Raw genomic sequence first — 19,044 nt, forward strand, 5'->3', positions numbered from 1 at the left:
TTTAAATGCATTTTTTGCTGTGAAAATGACAATGGTCACAAAAATGTGTTAAAATTCTCCGAAGTGTCCGCCATAATGTCGCAGTCACGAAAAAAAAAACGCTGATCGCCGCCATTAGTAGTAAAAAAATATTTTTTATAAAAATGCAATAAAACTATCCCTATTTTGTAAACGCTATAATGTTGCGCAAACCAACCGATAAACGCTTATTGCGATTTTTTTTTTACCCAAAAATAGGTAGAAGAATACGTATCGGCCTAAACTGAATAAAAAAATACTTTTTTTTATATATTTTTGGGGGATATTTATTATAACAAAAAAGTAAAAAATATTGAATTTTTTTCAAAATTGACGCTCTATTTTTGTTTATAGCGCAAAAAATAAGAATCGCAGAGGTGATCAAATACCACCAAAAGAAAGCTCTATTTGTGGGGAAAAAAGGACGCCAAATTTTGTTTGGGAGCCACGTCGCACGACCACGCAATTGTCAGTTAAAGTGACGCAGTGACGAATCACAAAAAGGGGCAAGGTCCTTTAGCTGCATTTTGGTCCGGGTCTTAAGTGGTTTAATACTTATTTTTTCTTTCTTTATTACAGGGGGAAGGAAAGATGTCGCCATTTTGTTATAAACCAGATGGCAAATGGAGAATTGGTCGTGTCTGGGGACTCCTGTTGTCATGATAGTTTGCCAACACTGATAAGGCATTATCAAAACAACACTATACAACCTTATGGAGAGAATCTGGCTCAGTCTTACATTAAGGTAAACTGTAAACTACAGTTGGCTATTAGTTATATAATAATGAAAACACAGTCAGGCATATATGAATACTACTGACATTCTACAGGTGGTCCTGGTAATGATGGAAAAAAAAATATTGTAGAATATTATTTCGTTATGTTTTTGTGAAAGAAATAATGAAACATAATTGTTGCTTATATGGTAGCTATCACTGCTGATATTTTAGCACAGTTTGGTTCTATCTTGTAGCTAAAGCAGTACGTAAAGTGATTGGAAACCTACCGTAATTATTTTCAATATAAATGTTATATTCACCTGCTCTGTGCAATACAACACAACGCAGCCTAAATCCTCCTCTTCTTAGGTCCTCTGCTGGCACTCCTGGCTCCTCCTCTTCTTGCTGTGCCACCATAGGAAAAGCTTCCTATGGTGGCACACCTGTGGGCTTGATCCTGAGCTGTGCTGTCTGCGCGTCTATAGACACAGACAGCAAGGCTCGGCCCCACTCCTTGTCACAGGATTTGATTGACAGCAGCAGCAGCCATGGCTCCTATTGTTAAATCTTTGTCCTGTGAGGAGGGAGAGAGACACTGCTCTCAGGCACTGCTCTAGATTAAGAATGGGCTCAGGTAAGTATGGGGAGGGTTGAGGGGGAACCTGTGCACAGAAGGTTTTACCTTATTGTATGGAAATGCATTAAGGTAAAAATCCTCATACCTTTACAACCAGCTTTTTTGTCACCTCTTACAAGAAATTGCCAGGTAATCCTTAAGGCTGGGTTCACACTTATGCATATTGGATTGCAAGTTTCCCCACATCCAATTCGCATGACAGGCGACTGGGCCTGGATTTTTTATGAGACAGTTCACACATCTCCGGGGCGGCCGCAGAGTGCACTGCAATTAGGGCTGCATATCTCATAGCATGCATTCTAATGAGAAATGTAGTCAGAGTTGAGTTTATCTGTTTTGCATGATAAGGATTTGCTCCTTACAAAGAAACGCAAAAGGTGGTCAAATGCAGCTTCAGAATATTCACATGCCAAATGCCTTAAACCATGGCTGCTTAAAAGGATCACTAAAGGATTTATTTTTTTAAGCTAAATAGCTTCCTTTACCTTACTGCAGTACTGGTTTCATGTCCTTATTGTTCGTTTTTGCTTTGAAGTAGCTGTAATTCTGCTCTGATCTCCACACTTCCTGGTTGTCTGTTTCCTTATAACCATAACCAGTACTGGGAGCTTTTCACTGTTGGTCTAAGCTGTCATTACTGTGTGTCTAAAACTTAACAGAACCAATCAGATTCATTTTAAAAACAAAACACTGCCCTGGATTTGTTTGTTCTGTGTGTCTCTCTAGTTCACAGGAACCTGAAACCAGTTTAAAAGTGAAACTAACCTACAGGCACATTATATGATTGATTTTTATCTATTTGTAATCATTTTTAAAAGGAATCAGTTAACTTTTATGTCTCTATACCCTGTAAACAGTCATTTCAGCAAAAACATTTTTTTCCTTTAGTGACCCTTTAACCTGTGGCCCTTCAGCTGTTTCGGAACCACAAGTCCCATGAGGCATTGCAAGGCTGACAGTTACAAGCAAGTCCCATGAGGCATTGCAAGCCTGACAGCCTTGTAATGCCTCATAGGACTTTCTTGTAACTGACAGTTACAAGCATGACTCCCCACAGCTGAGGCATGATGGGACTTGTAGTTCTGCAACAGCTGGAGAGCCACAGGTTAAAGCGGAGGTTCACCCTAAAAACTTTTTTCTAACATTACATTGTGCTCACTTCCAACATTGACAGTATGCTGATTTTTCATTTTTTTTTTGCTATACTATCCGTCGTATAGCTATTCCCCCCCCCCCCCTGGCTTCCAGGGTACGTGGCTCCTGTGGGAGTGGGCGTTTCTATGCAGAGGCTAAGTGATTGACGTGATGACAAAAACTTTCCCCCGGCACATAAGCGCGTCACGAGTTTCCGAAAGAAGCCGAACTGCGAGTCGGCTCTATACGGCGCTATACGGCACCTGCGCACTGACGTTCGGCTTCTTTCGGAAACTGGTGACACGCCTTATGTGCCGGGAGGGGAAGTTTTTGTCATCACGTCAATCACTTAGCCTCTGCATAGGAACGCCCACTCCCGCGCAGCCACTACCGGGAAGTCAGGGGGGAAATGGCTATATGACGGTATGTTCAGCAACAAAAAAAATAAAAATCAGCATACTGTCAATGTTGGAAGTGAGCACATTGTAATGTTAGAAAAATGTTTTTAGGGTGAACCTCCGCTTTAAGCACCCATGCATTAAACAAAGCTCTTCCTTATTTAGCAATATGTAAAATCAGAAGTAATAGGCAATTCTCTTAGAGTGATTGTAAATGATCACCCTGTAAAACAACCTTTTAGTTTAAAATAGAAAGGGAAGGCAAAATATTTGTGTATAGATTTAAAAAAAAAAAACATGATAAATACAATTTTTATCCTTTTTTATAAGTGTTCACATTCCCTCGGTTTTCAGCTTCATAAGAGTTGGGGGAGAAGACACAGCAGAACAATGAGCTTCCCAGTGAATGGCTGTGTAGGGGAGACATGTCAGGACAAGTCTGATCATTGAAGGAGAGCAGGCTGAATTCCCAGCATAGCTAGAGAACTGACCACGGTGTATTCCCCTATTTAATGTGGTCAGTTTTTTTATAGGAAAGCAGAGGGACTGACAGGAACACCAGGGATTTCACACAAAGGAAGCAATACAAAGGGAACAGGATACTTTTTCATACAAGTACATGGTACAGCAGACACATATCAGGAATACAAAATGTTGGGGTAACAAATACTTTAAAGGGAACTCTGACTACACGAAAAGGCACCCAATATCCAATTTTAAGTTTTCCACTACAGACTTACACAATATGTAATTGTAAAGTAGCATTCCATGTTCATTTGATTAAATAGGCTTTTGCACTACTGACAGCATATTGGCATAATGCACCTCCAGATATCACTGTTGGCACCCTGTCCATTGTCCTATATATTCAGCAATGGAAACATATTACACAATTATTAAATAAGCAAGCATATGCAAGACACTCAGAAAGATGAGCGTATTGTATTTACAGTAGAAAAGATAATTTTATGATTTTGTCATTAGAAAATATATATTTTTTTAATTCTCTATTATGCATTTTACAGTTTTCTGAAAAAAATATTTATGACAACATTGAGCCGTCAAATGAAAGACAAGAAAGTGCTTTTTCTCAAACAAAGACAGCAACACAGAAAAATAATAAAGGTGGTATTCAGTACGGACACAGAAAACAAAGTATGCCTGCTACAGAGGTATGTTCTATTATACTAGATGTCCTATGTACATGGCATAATCCACTGCTGCTGGGTACATGCTGTTGACAGTATTTAAATAATATTAATCTGTATCATCATATTCTCATGCATCTAACCCACTGGATTTAAAACATAACTTTTATTACCCTAAAAATTTTGAAATTGTTATTCCCCTTATGTTATTAGGCACTTTGGCCCAGATTCACGTATCTGGGCGTAAAACTGTGCGGGCGTAACGTATCTGGTTTACGTTACGCCGCCGCAAGTTTTATTTTTGCCCACTGGCAAAGAAATGATCAGTCTGGATTTTTATGTTGTTATTCTGTCTCTCACTGTTAAAATAAACCTACCATTAAAATGATACACTCGGGTACACTCGGCCAGGCTCGGCTCCGCTCGCGGTCACGCCCAGTGCTGCCTCCTAGCAGAAGTTACACAGAGCAAAAACCAAGATGTTTGGCGATGGTATTGTAGCCCATTCCAGCTTTGTGTAGGTCTACAATCTTGTCCCCGACATCCTTGGACAGCTCTTTGGTCTTGGCCATGGTGGAGAGATTGGAATCTGATTGATTGCTTCTGTGGACAGGTCTCTTTTATACAGGTAAGAAGCTGAGATTAGGGGAACTCCCTTTAAGAGTGTTCTCATAATCTCAGCTCATTACCTGTATAGAAGACACCTGAGAGACAGAAATCCTGCTGATTGATAGGGGATCAAATACTTATTTCACTCATTAAAATGCAAATAAGTTTTATAGTGTTTTTCTAGATTTTTTGTTAAAATAAACCTACCATTAAAATGATAGACTGATCAATACTTGTCAGTGGGCAAACGTACAAAATCAACAGGAGATAAAATACTTTTCTCCCTCACTCCGATGCCTTGTACACACGACTGGTTTTCACGATGAGAAAACTGCCATTTTTTATATTGGTCGTGTGTATGCTCCCTAGCAGTTTTCTCGACGGAAAAACTGCCCGCAAAAAAATATAAACCACCTCTCTTTTTTCTCGTTGTGTTTCCCGTCAGTTTTTTTCTCGTCACGAAAAACGGTCGTGTGTATTCTATTTCGAGGGGAAAAAAAATGTGCATGCTCAGAATCAAGTATGCAGCCCAAAAGCAGCCCAAAGGGTGGTGCCATTTGAAAGGAACCTCCCCTTTATAGTCCCTTTGTACGTGTTGTACATCACCGCGCATTGGTCGGACGTTTTTTGCATGAACGTGTGTATGCAAGTCAGGCTGGAGAGGAATCACGTCAGGAAAAACTTTGTTTTTTTTCCTGCCAAGAAAAATGGTTGTGTGTACGAGGCATAAGAGTATTAGTTTAACCTCCCTGGCGGTATGATTCTTTTAGAAAAAACATGCTGAAAGCGGTACCATTATTTGCAAGGAAATTTGGCGTTTTATTTTGTAGGTCTGTAATTTTTAGAAATAACTCACTTAAATCTGACCAAACAAGATTCTAATAGGCATCCCGGGTATGACATTTTTTTAAAAACAAAATTATAAATTATAATATAATAAATAATTATAACAAATAATAATATAATTATAATAAAAATTATTCAATAATGTAATCAAATCAAAATCACTGAAATGTGCTCAGTTGCAGAATTGTCGCTGTCATTATTTATTTATTTTTATGACGAATTTCCCCACAAATCGCTATCGCACAATTCTGCAAGTGATTATAATTTATTATCGCTGTTTTTTAGCTGATCTAAACCATTTTTGACATAAAGGACACTTTTGGTTGCTATGGACAATCTACAGTTTGCAGGGAGAAAGAAACGTTTTTATTATATAAAATGACATGCATGACACAGGACAGACCACTAGGGACAAGGGGGGGGGGTGTTTTTTTTACATACAGTACTGTAATCTATAAGATTACAGTATACTGTATGTAATGTGTTTGTTTACTTTTTTGAATTTGGCGCCGTTCTCCGTCCCCGTGCGTCGTAACGTCGCAGGGAACGGAGATCGGCGTTACACAGAGGCACTGTGTGAATCGAGTGAGGTCCCGCTCACTCACACAGCGCGGTGGCATCGCTGGATCCAGGGACAAGGTAAGTAAACACTGTCTGTGGATCTAGCGAGGCAAGCCCGAGTCTGACTCGGGGTTACCGCTCGCAGCAGGAAAATCTAACCCCGAATCAGACTCGGGAATACCGCCAGGCAGGTTAAAAAAAGAAGTACATTAAAAAAAGAAGTACATTACTATGCTTATGTCAGTAATACAGAAAGCACATTTTCAGCTAGGGTCAGATTGGGATTTATATATTAATATACAGTGATATAAGAGGCAGAGATTACAAGGGTTTTGATCAATCGAAGCTGATATTTATTTTAATCTGTAGCAATAATTGTTCATTTTTGTTGTAGGACACTGCACCACCATTACCAGAGAGAAAATGCAGCATCGGTAATAATGATAATGAGGACATCTACTCTAAGCCTAGCAAAGATGCTCATGGTGAAGATCTATATTCTATTTCTAAAAAGGACACAGATGTCCTCTATTCTCTGGTCAAAGAAACACAGATCAGTCAAAAGAATATGGTAAAAACGAATGTTCCAGATGTTCTTTATTCTGAGGTTAAACTGGACAGCTTGCCTTCAGCTCTGGGACACTTACAAAGCTCCACACAGTCCTTAAATCAGTTGTCCCTGGACACACGGACGCCAACACTGCTTAGCAGCTTGAAGGATCTTTCAGAATGTGAAGTTCTGGAGATGAAGTTTGCAACATCCATTCAGACCGTTAACAGTAAAACAATTACTGCTCCTCTCTTGCGTGGCAGAGGTGAAAATTTAGACAGCTCATTATTGTATTCTAAAATTACATCAGAACCTGAAATTGAGGACACTTATGAACAAATACCATTTAGAGGTTCTAGATGTGAAAGCGAATATGAGGCCGTAAACCAAATTTCCAACTATTCTGTTTGTTCTACAAGCACCTACGATCATGTTTCTACTCGAACATCTAAAGAAATTACTTCTAGAGAATTTAACAAGAAGGTGGCAGTTACCAGCTTTGCACAAGATAGTGCTTATGAAACTGTTTCACGGGATGTTTCTAAGCTAGCAGGAAGAAAACAGAATATTGCAAAGGTATGTTTACTGCTTGGTGTCAATGTTCTAAAAAGATATAAAAACACTAATATAAGTAGCTATGCTTACACTTTATTAAAATCAATAAAATGTACTTTTACAGTAAATGCAGTTAGTGTAGGTACCTGAAATTGACATGATATGAGACTCTTGTTAATGCCTGTAGAGTAAAATGGCAAGGAACATGCTGATTAGAGAAATGGATAGAGTGAGCAAAGAATAGGATAATTTATTTGATGCAAAACAGAAGATATTGTAAGTTGCCAGCACATCAAGGATCACAGAGTCCAAAAAGGATTTTATACTCACCGTAAAATCTTTTTCTCTAAGTTCATAGACGGACACAGCCTTAATCTTGACAAAGTGGGTATTAGCCTTCCTTTAGGAGTGACTAGGCAGAAACTTATAGAAAATGTTAAACACATCATACACACCCTACAGCCCTGCCCAGGGGGCGGGCCCTTTGGGTATAATCCCTCTCTATGCATCTAGCAGATCAGTTCGTCAAAAAGCAGTACAGACATACAGGGCCGGCCTTAGGTGTTCAGGCGCCCTGTGCGAGCTAATCCTGTGGCGCCCCCCCATCTTCACCCCCTGGTCACCTAAACATACACAAAGAGGACGAAAAATATCCCAGCCCTGCTATAAGTCGCTGATCTCCGCAATTACTAGAATTTTTTTTTTTCCATAAATAAACAACACCGATGATGGGGCAACCATTACTCACATTGACATCAATGATGGGACACAATATCTCTCAATGACATCAATTATGGGGCACAATTTCTCCCATTGACACCAAAGATGGAGCATTGTTTTTTCCCCACTGACATCAGGAACTTTTGTACTCCAAATGGCCACAGTCTGGCCCTCCTGAAGCCTGAAGCACAGTAAACCAGCCCTTTGTTTAGAAAGTTTGGAGACCCCTGCCCTAAATTTATGAAAAAAGTAAAAAAAAAAAAAATTGGCATATGTTATATAGCAGAAAATACATATTTTTTTTCAGATTTGGTCTTTTGTTAAAAAAATAAATAAAAAAAATAAATAAATAAAAAAACACTGAAAAAATAAAATAATGCAGAGGTGATCAAATACCACAGAGAAACAAAAAATATGAATTTTATTTGTGTACAGCATCGCATGACCAGGTCAGCTTAAGTAAAAAATGGCCTGTCATGAAGGGGGGGGGGTAAATCTTTCAGAGGTCACTTGGTTAATCCGTGAAAATGTTTTGCCCAGAGTTTATTTATACTTTAGGCAATAAACCTGGGGTGTCAGTTACAAACAGGAAGTGATACTCTGTAGGAGTTTTACATATGACCGAGGTGCAGACATAGCCGGGGGGTACAAGTATAGACCAATCACAGACTGCCAGAAGTATAAATAAACTCTGGGCAAAAAATTTGACCTCTGGAAGATTTACCCCCCTTCATGATAGGCCATTTTTTGCTATGTGGGCTGCTCAACTTAAGCTGACAACTGCACGGTGGTATTTGATCATTTGATTGCGTTTTATTTTTTTTGGTTTTTATTTTTTTTTTACCAAAAGACCAATTTTGAAAAAAAATTATAATTTTATGTTTTGCTATATAACATATTCATTTTTTTTTTAAATTTCATTTTTTTTTTATTCTTAGTGCCAGGTTTTCACAGTGCTCACATCTGGTGCCCAACCTCCTCATTGGAGTACAGGTGAGGGGGGAGGAGGGAATGACAGGTGTAAAACTGTCAGCCTGCTAGATAAGGGGGAGGGGCTGCCTTACCGTTACTTTTCTTCAGAGTTACGGCGGCAGTCTGTCAGTCGCGTCCCGATCCCGGCTTCAGTCGGTCAGACTCAGTGCCCTCTGCTCTGCTCCTGGCGCCGTTAGAATTTCAAGCTGAGCGGCATGCATTACGCATACACGCTTTACGCGACGGCGCCGCGCTACCCAGGCCATTACCACCTGAGACAAGGAGAGGAGGAGGGAGGAAGGGAGTGTCCAGTGCGTGTGAGTGTCAGCGGGCGCGACGCCCCCCCCCCTCTGCAGCGCCGGGGTGCCGTGCCCGTGCTGAACAGTGACTCGGGCGGCTTCTGTCCCATTCAACACATCTTTAACAGCAAACTGACTGCGAGCTGTGATGGCCGCACGGCGCCCGTGTTGTCCATGGCGCCCTGTGCGGTCGCACAGCCTGCACCAAATCACCGCCTTACACACCTGGGAAACAGACACTTGATGTCGGAAAGCCCAAGAGGCACCTATTGCCCTGGTCGAATGCGCCGTGAGAGGAAAGGGGGGTGCCTTTCCTCCTGGCCTAAGCCACCAAAACAAACAGTGAGTCTGACCTCCGGAACGAAGAAGTAGCAGATAAGTATACTCTCAGAGCTCGGACAACGTCCAAGGAATGTAACGCCGCCTCTCTAGGGTGCGACGGATGAGGACACAAGGATGGAAGTACAATGTCTTCATTGAGATGGAAGGCCGAGATGACCTTAGGTAAAAAATAAAGCTGCGGGCGCAGCACCACCTTATCCTTGTGGAAGATCAGATAAGGAGCCTTGCATGACAAGGCTGCCAGCTCAGAAACTCGTCTAACTGACATAACAGCCACCAAAAAGACCACCTTCTGAGAAAGTGTCAACAAGGGAATCTCCCTAATCTCTTCGAACGGTGGTTTCTGAAGCACCGAGAGAACCAGATTCAAGTCCCACGGAGGTAGCGGAGGGCGGACCGGAGGGGCCACATGCCGAACCCCCTGTACAAATGTTCTCACTAGAGAGTGAGTCGCCAGGGGTCGCAGGACTCTGGACACCAAATAAGTCGCAAAGGGCTAAGTAAGCTTTCCAAGTGCGATGGTAAATCTTCCTAGAGGATAACTTCCTAGCCTTCCTCATGGTAGGTATCACCGAATCCGATAGGACCTGGTCTCTTAGTACCTGGCTTTCAATAGCCATGCCGTTAAAGCCAGCGACTGTAAAGCAGGATGCAGTAGGGGGCCTTGTGACAGCAGGTCCTCTCTCAACGGTAGATGCCAAGGGACGTCTGCTACTAGACACACTATATCGGTGTACCAAGGACGCCGAGGCCAATTCAGAGCAATTAGGATCACTGGAATCCCCTCTGCCTCCACTCTGTGAAGCAGATGAGGAAAGAGCTTTAGAGGAGGGAAGGCATAGATTAGCCGGTACTGACTCCACAGCGCCACTAACGCATCTGTCGCGTCTGCCCATGGGTCTCTTGACCTGGCCACAAACCTCAAAACCTTCCGATTGAGGCGAGACGCCAGGAGATCTATGTCTGGTGTGCCCCATCTTTGGAAAAGGAGCTGAAACACCTCCGGGTGCAGAGACCGTTCTCCTTGGTCCAGCATATGGCGACTCAGGTAGTCCAGCTGCCAGTTTTCCACGCCCGGAATGTATACGGAAGACAGGGCCGGTACGCTCCTTTCTGCCCACCTTAGGATGTGAGCGACTTCTGACGCTGCAGCCGAGCTTCTTGCTCCTCCTTGATGGTTGACATATGCCACCGCCGTGGCATTGTCTGACTGGATCCTGACTGGATGCCCTGTCCAGAGTCATCCTCACTGTCTGACCGATCTAGGTCCGCATCCTCAGATACCTCAGAGCCAGGGTCCTGAGCTGTAGTTGGGCCTGGCTCCGTATCTAAGTAGTCCCCAGAAGATGGTGGGGGGAGGGGGAACTTTCTAGCCCCCGTTTTCCCACATGCTGCTTCCACCTTGGCAACAAAGACATATAGGATTGCCGACGTAGCGTCCACCGATACATCGGGTGCAGGGGCATCAATTGCCAGCTCAGGTGTCTCAGGGGAAAAAATGTCTGCTTCTGATGCCATGCTGCCCACACGCCTGACACAGGGACTCCCAAGCAAGGTACAGTAACCCACCCTCCTAGCTGCAGCAGAGATTAGGGGTTCCCCCCCAGAGGACTCACCACCCAGGAACTTAGTAGTACGGTGTCGTTTTGTAGCTGAGCTGCTTCTTGTCCGCTGACCACTAGTAGAGTGTGTCTGTCAGTCTGTGCAGTTTTAAAGGCTATGATAGCTGCGATATGTGGCTACTTAATAGGGCTGCTGCTTTTGTCAGCTCTTCAGTTTGACTAGTCAGCAGCGTGTCTCTGTCTGACGGTGTTGTTTAAATGATAAAGATGGCCGCCGCTCTGACACTAGAGGCCAACAACGCAGAGGCTTTCAAAAGCAGCTAGAGGCCCACCCAGCGTGGCCACAGAAAAATGGCCACCGACCTTGTGGATTACCAAAGCAAAAGGCCTCAAGACCGAACAATGCCCGGGCCACAGCGCCGTATCTGAAGCACACTGCGAAGGCCGCTGAGCGGCCGCTAGATGCAGTACGGCCCTCAAAACCATGGCCGCCGAGCGTGGATGTAATACCACCTGGATCCTATGAAAAATGGCTGCCGAGGTGGCCGCTAGAGACAAAACACAGTGCGGCCACAAGAACATGGCCGCTAGTGCAAGATGTAACACCCCAGGAAGTAAACATAGCAGAAATCACCAAAAGTATGGCCGCCGAGCGTCAATAGAGGCCAATACAATGCGGCCACAAGGACATTTTCAAACTTGCAGCACAATTGCTTGCTATCTGGGTTGGTGTGATAATGACATACAGTCATGGCCGAAATTTTTGGCACCGCAGAAATTTTTCCAGAAAATCAAATATTTCTCACAGAAAAGTATTGCAGTAACACATGTTTTGCTATACACATGTTTATTCCCTTTGTGTGTATTGGAACAAAACAAAAAAGGGAGGAAAAAAAAAGAAAATTGGACATAATGTCACACAAAACTCCAAAAATGGTCTGGTCAAAATTCTTGGCACCCTTTTAAAAATGTGGATAAATAAGATTGTTTCAAGCATGTGATGCTCCTTAAAACTCCCCTGGAGCAAGTAACAGGTGTGGGCAATATAAAAATCACACCTGAAAGCAGATAAAAGGAGAGACGTTCACTTAGTCTTTGCATTGTGTGTCTGTGTGTGCTACACTAAGCATGGACAACAGAAAGAGGAGAAGAGAACTGTCTGAGGACTTGAGAACCAAAATTGTGGAAAAATATCAACAATCTTAAGGTTACAAGTCCATCAACAGAGATCAATATTTGCTTTTGTCCACAGTGCGCAATATTATCAAGAAGTTTGCAACCCATGGCACTGTAGCTAATCTCTCTGGGCGTGGACAGAAGAGAAGATTTGATGAAAGGTTGCAACGCAGGATAGGCCGGATGGTGGATAAGCAGCCCCAAACAAGTTCCAAACAAATTCAAGCTGTCCTGCAGGCTCAGGCAGCTTCATTGTCAGCGCCAACTATCCATCGACATTTAAATGAAATGAATCGCTATGGCAGGAGACCCAGGAGGACCCCACTGCTGACACAGAGACATAAAAAAGCAAGACTACAGTTTGCCAAAATGTACTTGAGTAAGCCAAAATCCTTCTGGGAAAACGTCTTGTGGACAGACGAGACCAAGATAGAGCTTTTTGGTAAAGCACATCATTCTACTGTTTACCGTAAATGGAATGAGGCCTACAAAGAAAAGAACACAGTACCTACAGTGACATATGGTGGAGGTTCAATGATGTCTTGCTGCCTCTGGCACTGGGTGCCTTAAATGTGTGCAAGGCATCATGAAATCTGAGGATTACCAAAGGATTTTGGGTCGCACTGTAGAGCCCAGTATCAGAAAGCTGGGTTTGCGTCAGAGATCTTGGGTCTTCCAGCAGGACAATGACCCCAAACATACGTCAAAAAGCACCCAGAAATGGATGGCAACAAAGCGCTGGAGAGTTCTAAAGTGGCCAGCAATGAGTCCAGATCTAAATCCCATTGAACACCTGTAGAGAAATCTTAAAATTGCTGTTGGGAAAAGGCCCCCTTCCAATAAGAGAGACCTGGAGCAGTTTGCAAATGAAGAGTGGTCCAAAATTCCGGGTAAGTGGTGTAAAAAGCTTATTGGGTGTGCAACCAAATATTAAAGCGGAGGTTCACCCTAAAACAATTATATACCATTCCATCCAGCATACTTCCGACATCTACAGTATGCTGGGTTTTTTTTTTGCCGTACATACCGTTTTATTGTTATTTTCCCCCCGGCTTCCGGGTTCTGGCTCCCGCGGGACTAGGTGTTCCTATTCAGAGGTTAGATGATTGACGTCTGGTGAAAAACTTCCCCTGGCGCATAAGGCGCGTCACCAGTTTTCCGTAACTAGCCGACCTGCGAGTCGGCTCTATACGGCGCCTGCGCCCGCCGTGTAGAGCTGACTGCGCAGGCGCCATATAGAGCCGACTCGCAGGTCGGCTAGTTATGGAAAACTGGTGACGCGCCTTATGCGCCAGGGGAAGTTTTTCACCAGACGTCAATCATCTAACCTCTGAACGCCCACTCCCGCGGGAGCCATAACCCGGAAACCGGGGGAAAAATAACAATAAAACGGTATGTACGGTAAAAAAAAAACCAGCATACTGTAGATGACGGAAGTATGCTGGATGTAATGGTATATAATTATTTTAGGGTGAACCTCCTCTTTAAGTTAAGGGTGCCAAGAATTTTGACCAGCCCATTTTTGGAGTTTTGTGTGACATTATGTCCAATTTGCTTTTTTTCCCTCCCTTTTTTTGTTCCAATACACACAAAGGGAATAAACATGTGCATTGCAAAACATGTGTTACTGCAATACTTTTCTGTGAGAAATACTTGATTTTCTGGAAAAAATTCTGGAGTGCCAACAATTTTGGGCCATGACTGTATCTTCTGTTCTGTGTTGCTTCTGGTTCCCAGCATCCACTTACCTTACAGCCATTTTCAGGAATGTGTGCATTGGGAATATTTCTTTGGGCATCCTTTTGATGCCATGCCTTTATTGCCCAGTCACATGTTGGGGGATGTGATCTAACTGTATTGATTTTCTGCAGTAGAGAAAATTCAGGTCACCAATGTCCTGCTCAACAAGCTGTACAATCACTACTTTACATTGTAGCAAAGTGTCATTTCTTCAGTGTTGTCACATGAAAAGATATAATAAAATATTTACAAAAATGTGAGGGGTGTACTCACTTTTGTGAGATACTGTGTGTGTGTATATATATATATATATATATATATATATATATATATATATATATATATATACAGGGCTTTTTTTCAGGGGGAACTTGGGGGAACTCTGTTCCACCACCTCTGGCTCAAACCAGGGCCGGATTAACAATGGGGCTGATGGAGCTGCAGCTCCAGGCCCCTTTCTCAAGATAGGCCCATTTGCCCAAAAAAAAAAAAAAAATTCAGAAAAAAAAAAAAAAAAGATCGAATTTGGGGGGTTGTAGCTCGACGACCAGAGGTCACAGAAACCCCACATTTGGGGGCTAGGCAGTTGAAGACCTACCCCACAACTGGTCAAAATATGGGATGGCTATCATTTATGGTTCCGGAGATACGGGCCTGCTTGCACAGCTTGTCAGAAGCTACATTCAGAGCGGCCAATATAAATACAAGCTGACACACTGCAGCAGACTGATAGGATCACAGGGCTTATAATAATTATTTGTATATTACTCATGGTAATTAACCCCTTGCCACCCAGGCCAATTCTGACACTTCTCTACTACATGTAAAAATCATCATTTGTTTTTTGCTAGAAAATTACTGTATGGGTGATCTTTGCACTTTTTATGTTGCACGATTCTGGCTAAAATGAAAATTGCAATTTTTTTGCTTAGAAGATAGATCACTATTCTCTCACGATTCTTGCGGCGTAACATCATCTTTCACATTAAAACAAAAAAACAAACAAAAAAAAAATGGTCTAACTTCACTGTTTTGTTTTTATGTTTTTTTATTAATCATTGAAATGGGCAAATGCAGTGTGACATAAAAGATTGCAGCAATTGCCATTGTATTCCCCAGAGTCTCTGCTAAAATATATATAATGTTTGGCGGTTCCAAGTAATTTTCTAGCAAATAATATTACTTTTTAATTTAAGAAACAAGTGTTGGACTTTAAGTGGTTAAATTTAGTTACAATGTTAGTTAGCTACAATGTTTCATTTTGTTTACAAACTTCGCAGACTGCCCAGATTTTTTCTTTACACACATAAGTGTATCCCTTTAATCTAAGAAGGAAGTGTCAGTTACAATGTTTCCTGTTAAAAACTTGGCAGACTGGGGATATTTTCTTTTGATAGCTGAAAGTCTCTCCACTTGTTATATGAAAGAATCAGCAAACTCTGCATTGGAGATCGTCAGGGGGGTTGAATTGAGATCACAATTTTTTTAACGATTAATTGTGCAGCTCTAGCACGGTATTTGCGCAGCAATTCTTCAAAAATGTTTTAAAAAAATATATATATTTTATTCATTAAAAAAAAACACTAGTTAGTTAAGTTAGCACAATTTTTTTTGGTATCCTAAGCGATGCTTTAAATTTTTTTTAGGTTACATGTTTAGAGTTACAGAGGAGGTCTAGTACTAGAATTATTGTTCTCGCTCTAACGATCGTGGCGTATGTAACCTGTGTGTATCTGGCTCTGATACTACCGGTGCCTAACCAGCCACTGACTAGTATCTCTCCCCAACCTGTCCCCACACACCCTCTCACCTGCTGACCTGTGGATGGGGGAATCACTCCTACAGTGTTATTGTGTTCTGCCAGTGCATACAATGATCAGTGTTGCTAACTATAGCTGGCAGCACTGATTGTTTTGAGAAAAACCTAACAGGCTGGTTGTACTCAAGTCGATTAATACATTGACTTGTGTAAAACCAGCTAGCCCATACATAGATCGACTATGGCTGGTTTCTGCATATTTGGCGTCATTTCAATCCATGTATGACCCGCTTAACCACTACGCAGTCCCTAAATATCCTTCCACTTCTGTACATAGTGCTCACTGTCATACACTCCACACTCCTCTCCTGTACATAGTGCCCACTGTCATACTCTCCACACTTCTCTCCTATACATAGTGCCCACTGTCATACCCTACACACTCCTCTCCTGTACATAGTGCCCACTGTCATACCCTCCACACTCCTCCATACGGAGCGCCCACTGTCATACCCTTCACACTCCTCTCCTGTACATAGTGCCTGCTGTCATACACTTCTCTCCTGTACATAGTGCCCACTGTCGCACCCTCCACACTCCTCTCCTGTACATACTGCTCACTGTCATACCCTCCACACTCCTCTCCTATACATAGTGTCCACTGTCATACCCTCCACACTCCTCTCCTATACATATCGTTCACTGTCATACCCTCCACACTCCTCTCCTATACATAGTGCCCACTGTCATACCCTCCACACTCCTCTCCTATACATAGTGTTCACTGTCATACCCTCCACTCTCCTCTCCTATACATATTGCCCATTATCATACCGTCTACATTCCCCTCCTGTACATAATGCCCACTGTCATACCCTCCACACTCCTCTCCTGTACATACTGCCCCATCATACCCTCCACACTTCTCTCTGGTACGTACTACCCTCTGTCATACCCCCTCACTCTTCCTGTACATACTGCCCATTGTCATACCCTTCACACTCCTCTCCTGTACATAGTGCCTTTTTCCGTACCCTTTGCACTCCTCTCCTGTACATAGTGCCACTGTTAGACCCTCCACATTCCTCTCCCTCACATGCACATACTTCCCACTTATATACCGTACATACTCCTCCCCTATGTCGCTTACCCACAAAAACAGTTCTTTAAAATTATACTGAATACCCTCAATGTTACCAGCTCTAGAAAAGACACACTTTTGTTAGTTCAACTAAAGGAAATCTCAGTTCTCATATTTGTTCAGCCCCATTATTAGTACTCCTTTAATTGTGTGATTACTACTATGATGTATAGAGGAACATCGGGGATCTCGGCTACTCTAAATATAGCACTTATATAAAAAAGTGTCCCTGAAAATATTTTTTAAATGTTGGCAACTATGCACTGCCCAAGGACCACCGGGTCAGTAGGGGGCCCCATGAGAGGCTCCTGGGATCCTGTGATAATAAAGCGGTAGTAAACTTTCCTGACATTACTACTTTTTAGAGGCCCTGGGGTAGGTTATGCCACAACGTACAAGTATGCACAGCATATTAGCACATTAGTGTACACTTCAATTTTCAGACTGAGCCCTCCAGTGCTGCGCTGTGATGATTCAGGCGGGGCCCGGGCGCTTACATCTTCATGGGTCTTCCTTCTGGGTTCTGTGCCATTGGTCATTTGCCTTGGCCGGGCTGCGTTCATGTCATTCCCACGCATTTATTTATTATTTATAAAAGGCCCCACCAAAATCCTCAGCACCAGGCCCATGATGTTCTTAATCTGGCCCTGGTTCAAACCCTTTGTTGTCTGCTCACCACAATCACTTGTAAACAGAGAAGTCTGGTTTCTGTGTTTACAAGTGACAGCTCTGCACTCTGTGTGTAACCCCCTGAACTCTGCATTCTACCCTTCTACTGTTTTTGAAATCTGAATGGGGTCGTGGTTGAGTTCCTGCACCTATTTTCTGAGAAAAAAAAGCTCTGTATATATATATATATATATATATATATATATATATATATATGTGTGTCCATTCACATGTAATGAATGGAATGGGAGTTAACTGTAATATTCAAAGCCAAATGATATTTTTATGTAAGTTTCGTTTAATTTGCAGTCCAAAAAGACAGATTAGATACAGCAATCTATAGTGTTAAAGATAAGAGACCTAACATCTTCTACAATTATATTCTGCATGTATTTACATAAGCATGGTACATACTTGTGCTTGTACTACTACTAACAGCTGACTTGTTTTATTCACAGACCGAGAAACCAAAAAGATTCTTTTTTGGAGACAAAAAGAAATGAAATCTTAATCTAAAGCAGCAAATGTATCGGAAGAATTCCTATTTTATGTAATGTATTTAAAATATGCAAAGGACCTGATTAGAACCATACTTACTGGAACGAGGTAAAAACTGTCCTAGGTAGCATGTACCAAATCTCACCATGCTTAAAGGGTCACTATAGGATTTTTTTTTTTTAGCTAAATAGCTTCCTTTACCTTACTGCAGTCCTGGTTTCATGTCCTCATTGTTTGTTTTTGCTTTGATGTTGCTGTAATTCCTCTCTGTTCTGGACACTTCCTGGTTGTCTGTTTCCTGATCACCACAGTACTGGGAGATTTCTCACTGTGGTGACTAATCAAGGAGGTGTGTCTAAAACCCCTCAGCACCAATCCAGTTTCGTTTTGCAAAACCTTCACTGCCCTCTATTGGCTCTCTGGCTCTGTACATCAGAGAACCAGGAAACAACAGCAAAAACGAAACTAAACTGTAGGTACATTATATGATTGGTTTTTATCTATTTTTAATGATTTTTAAAAGGAATCAGTTAACTATTATGTCTCTATACCCTGTAAACAGTCATTTCAGCAAAACATTTTTTTTTCTTTAGTGACCCTTTAATTGCTTTGTGGCTCCTGCTACCTTCTGTTCCAGTATAGGTTGGTGGAAATAATATATGTTACAGAGCATGCATGCATCTATGCCCTTTTTACTAGAAATATAAAGGAATAAAGCGAGTTCCTGTGGAACAGGTTCAAAACATATAAATGTTCAGAAATGAATATCTGCAAAACAGGTTTTGCCTCTTGAGCATTACTAATTTTCTTGGTGCCCCAAATCAAAACCATTAAGTGTTCTCTGTCTCTCTTATCACCATCTCAAATACAATTTCTCTGTTGATACAAAATATCATATCATAGATAAGAAACATATGTATAGAAACTGATTTACCTGTCAAAGGATTTTCAAAGTGATATACACACTCTTTTGATCCACTTGCATGTGTTG

The 19,044-nt window shown here is 42.0% G+C and overlaps 1 protein-coding gene across 1 annotated transcript; it reads left to right on the forward strand.

The window, feature by feature from the left end:
* Positions 1 to 546: 546 nt before the first annotated feature.
* Positions 547 to 18,193, forward strand: LOC120930303 (SH2 domain-containing protein 7-like). The gene is made up of 4 exons (XM_040341519.1): positions 547 to 763; positions 3,932 to 4,078; positions 6,465 to 7,196; positions 18,014 to 18,193. The coding sequence occupies exons 1-4, from the start codon at positions 635 to 637 to the stop codon at positions 18,056 to 18,058; spliced, it is 1,053 nt and encodes a 350-aa protein (XP_040197453.1). The 5' UTR covers positions 547 to 634; the 3' UTR covers positions 18,059 to 18,193.
* Positions 18,194 to 19,044: the final 851 nt, after the last annotated feature.

Source organism: Rana temporaria, chromosome 3 (assembly GCF_905171775.1).
Source record: "Rana temporaria chromosome 3, aRanTem1.1, whole genome shotgun sequence".
NCBI classification, from domain to species: Eukaryota; Metazoa; Chordata; class Amphibia; order Anura; family Ranidae; genus Rana; species Rana temporaria.

Coding starts and splice junctions, on each gene's coding strand:
- LOC120930303 (XM_040341519.1), top strand. CDS start 635: ATGGCAAATGGAGAATTGGTCGTGTCTGGGGACTCCTGTTGTCATGAT. Junction 764..3,931: donor TGGCTCAGTCTTACATTAAG/GTAAACTGTAAA, acceptor TGCATTTTACAG/TTTTCTGAAAAAAATATTTA. Junction 7,197..18,013: donor GAAAACAGAATATTGCAAAG/GTATGTTTACTG, acceptor TTTTATTCACAG/ACCGAGAAACCAAAAAGATT.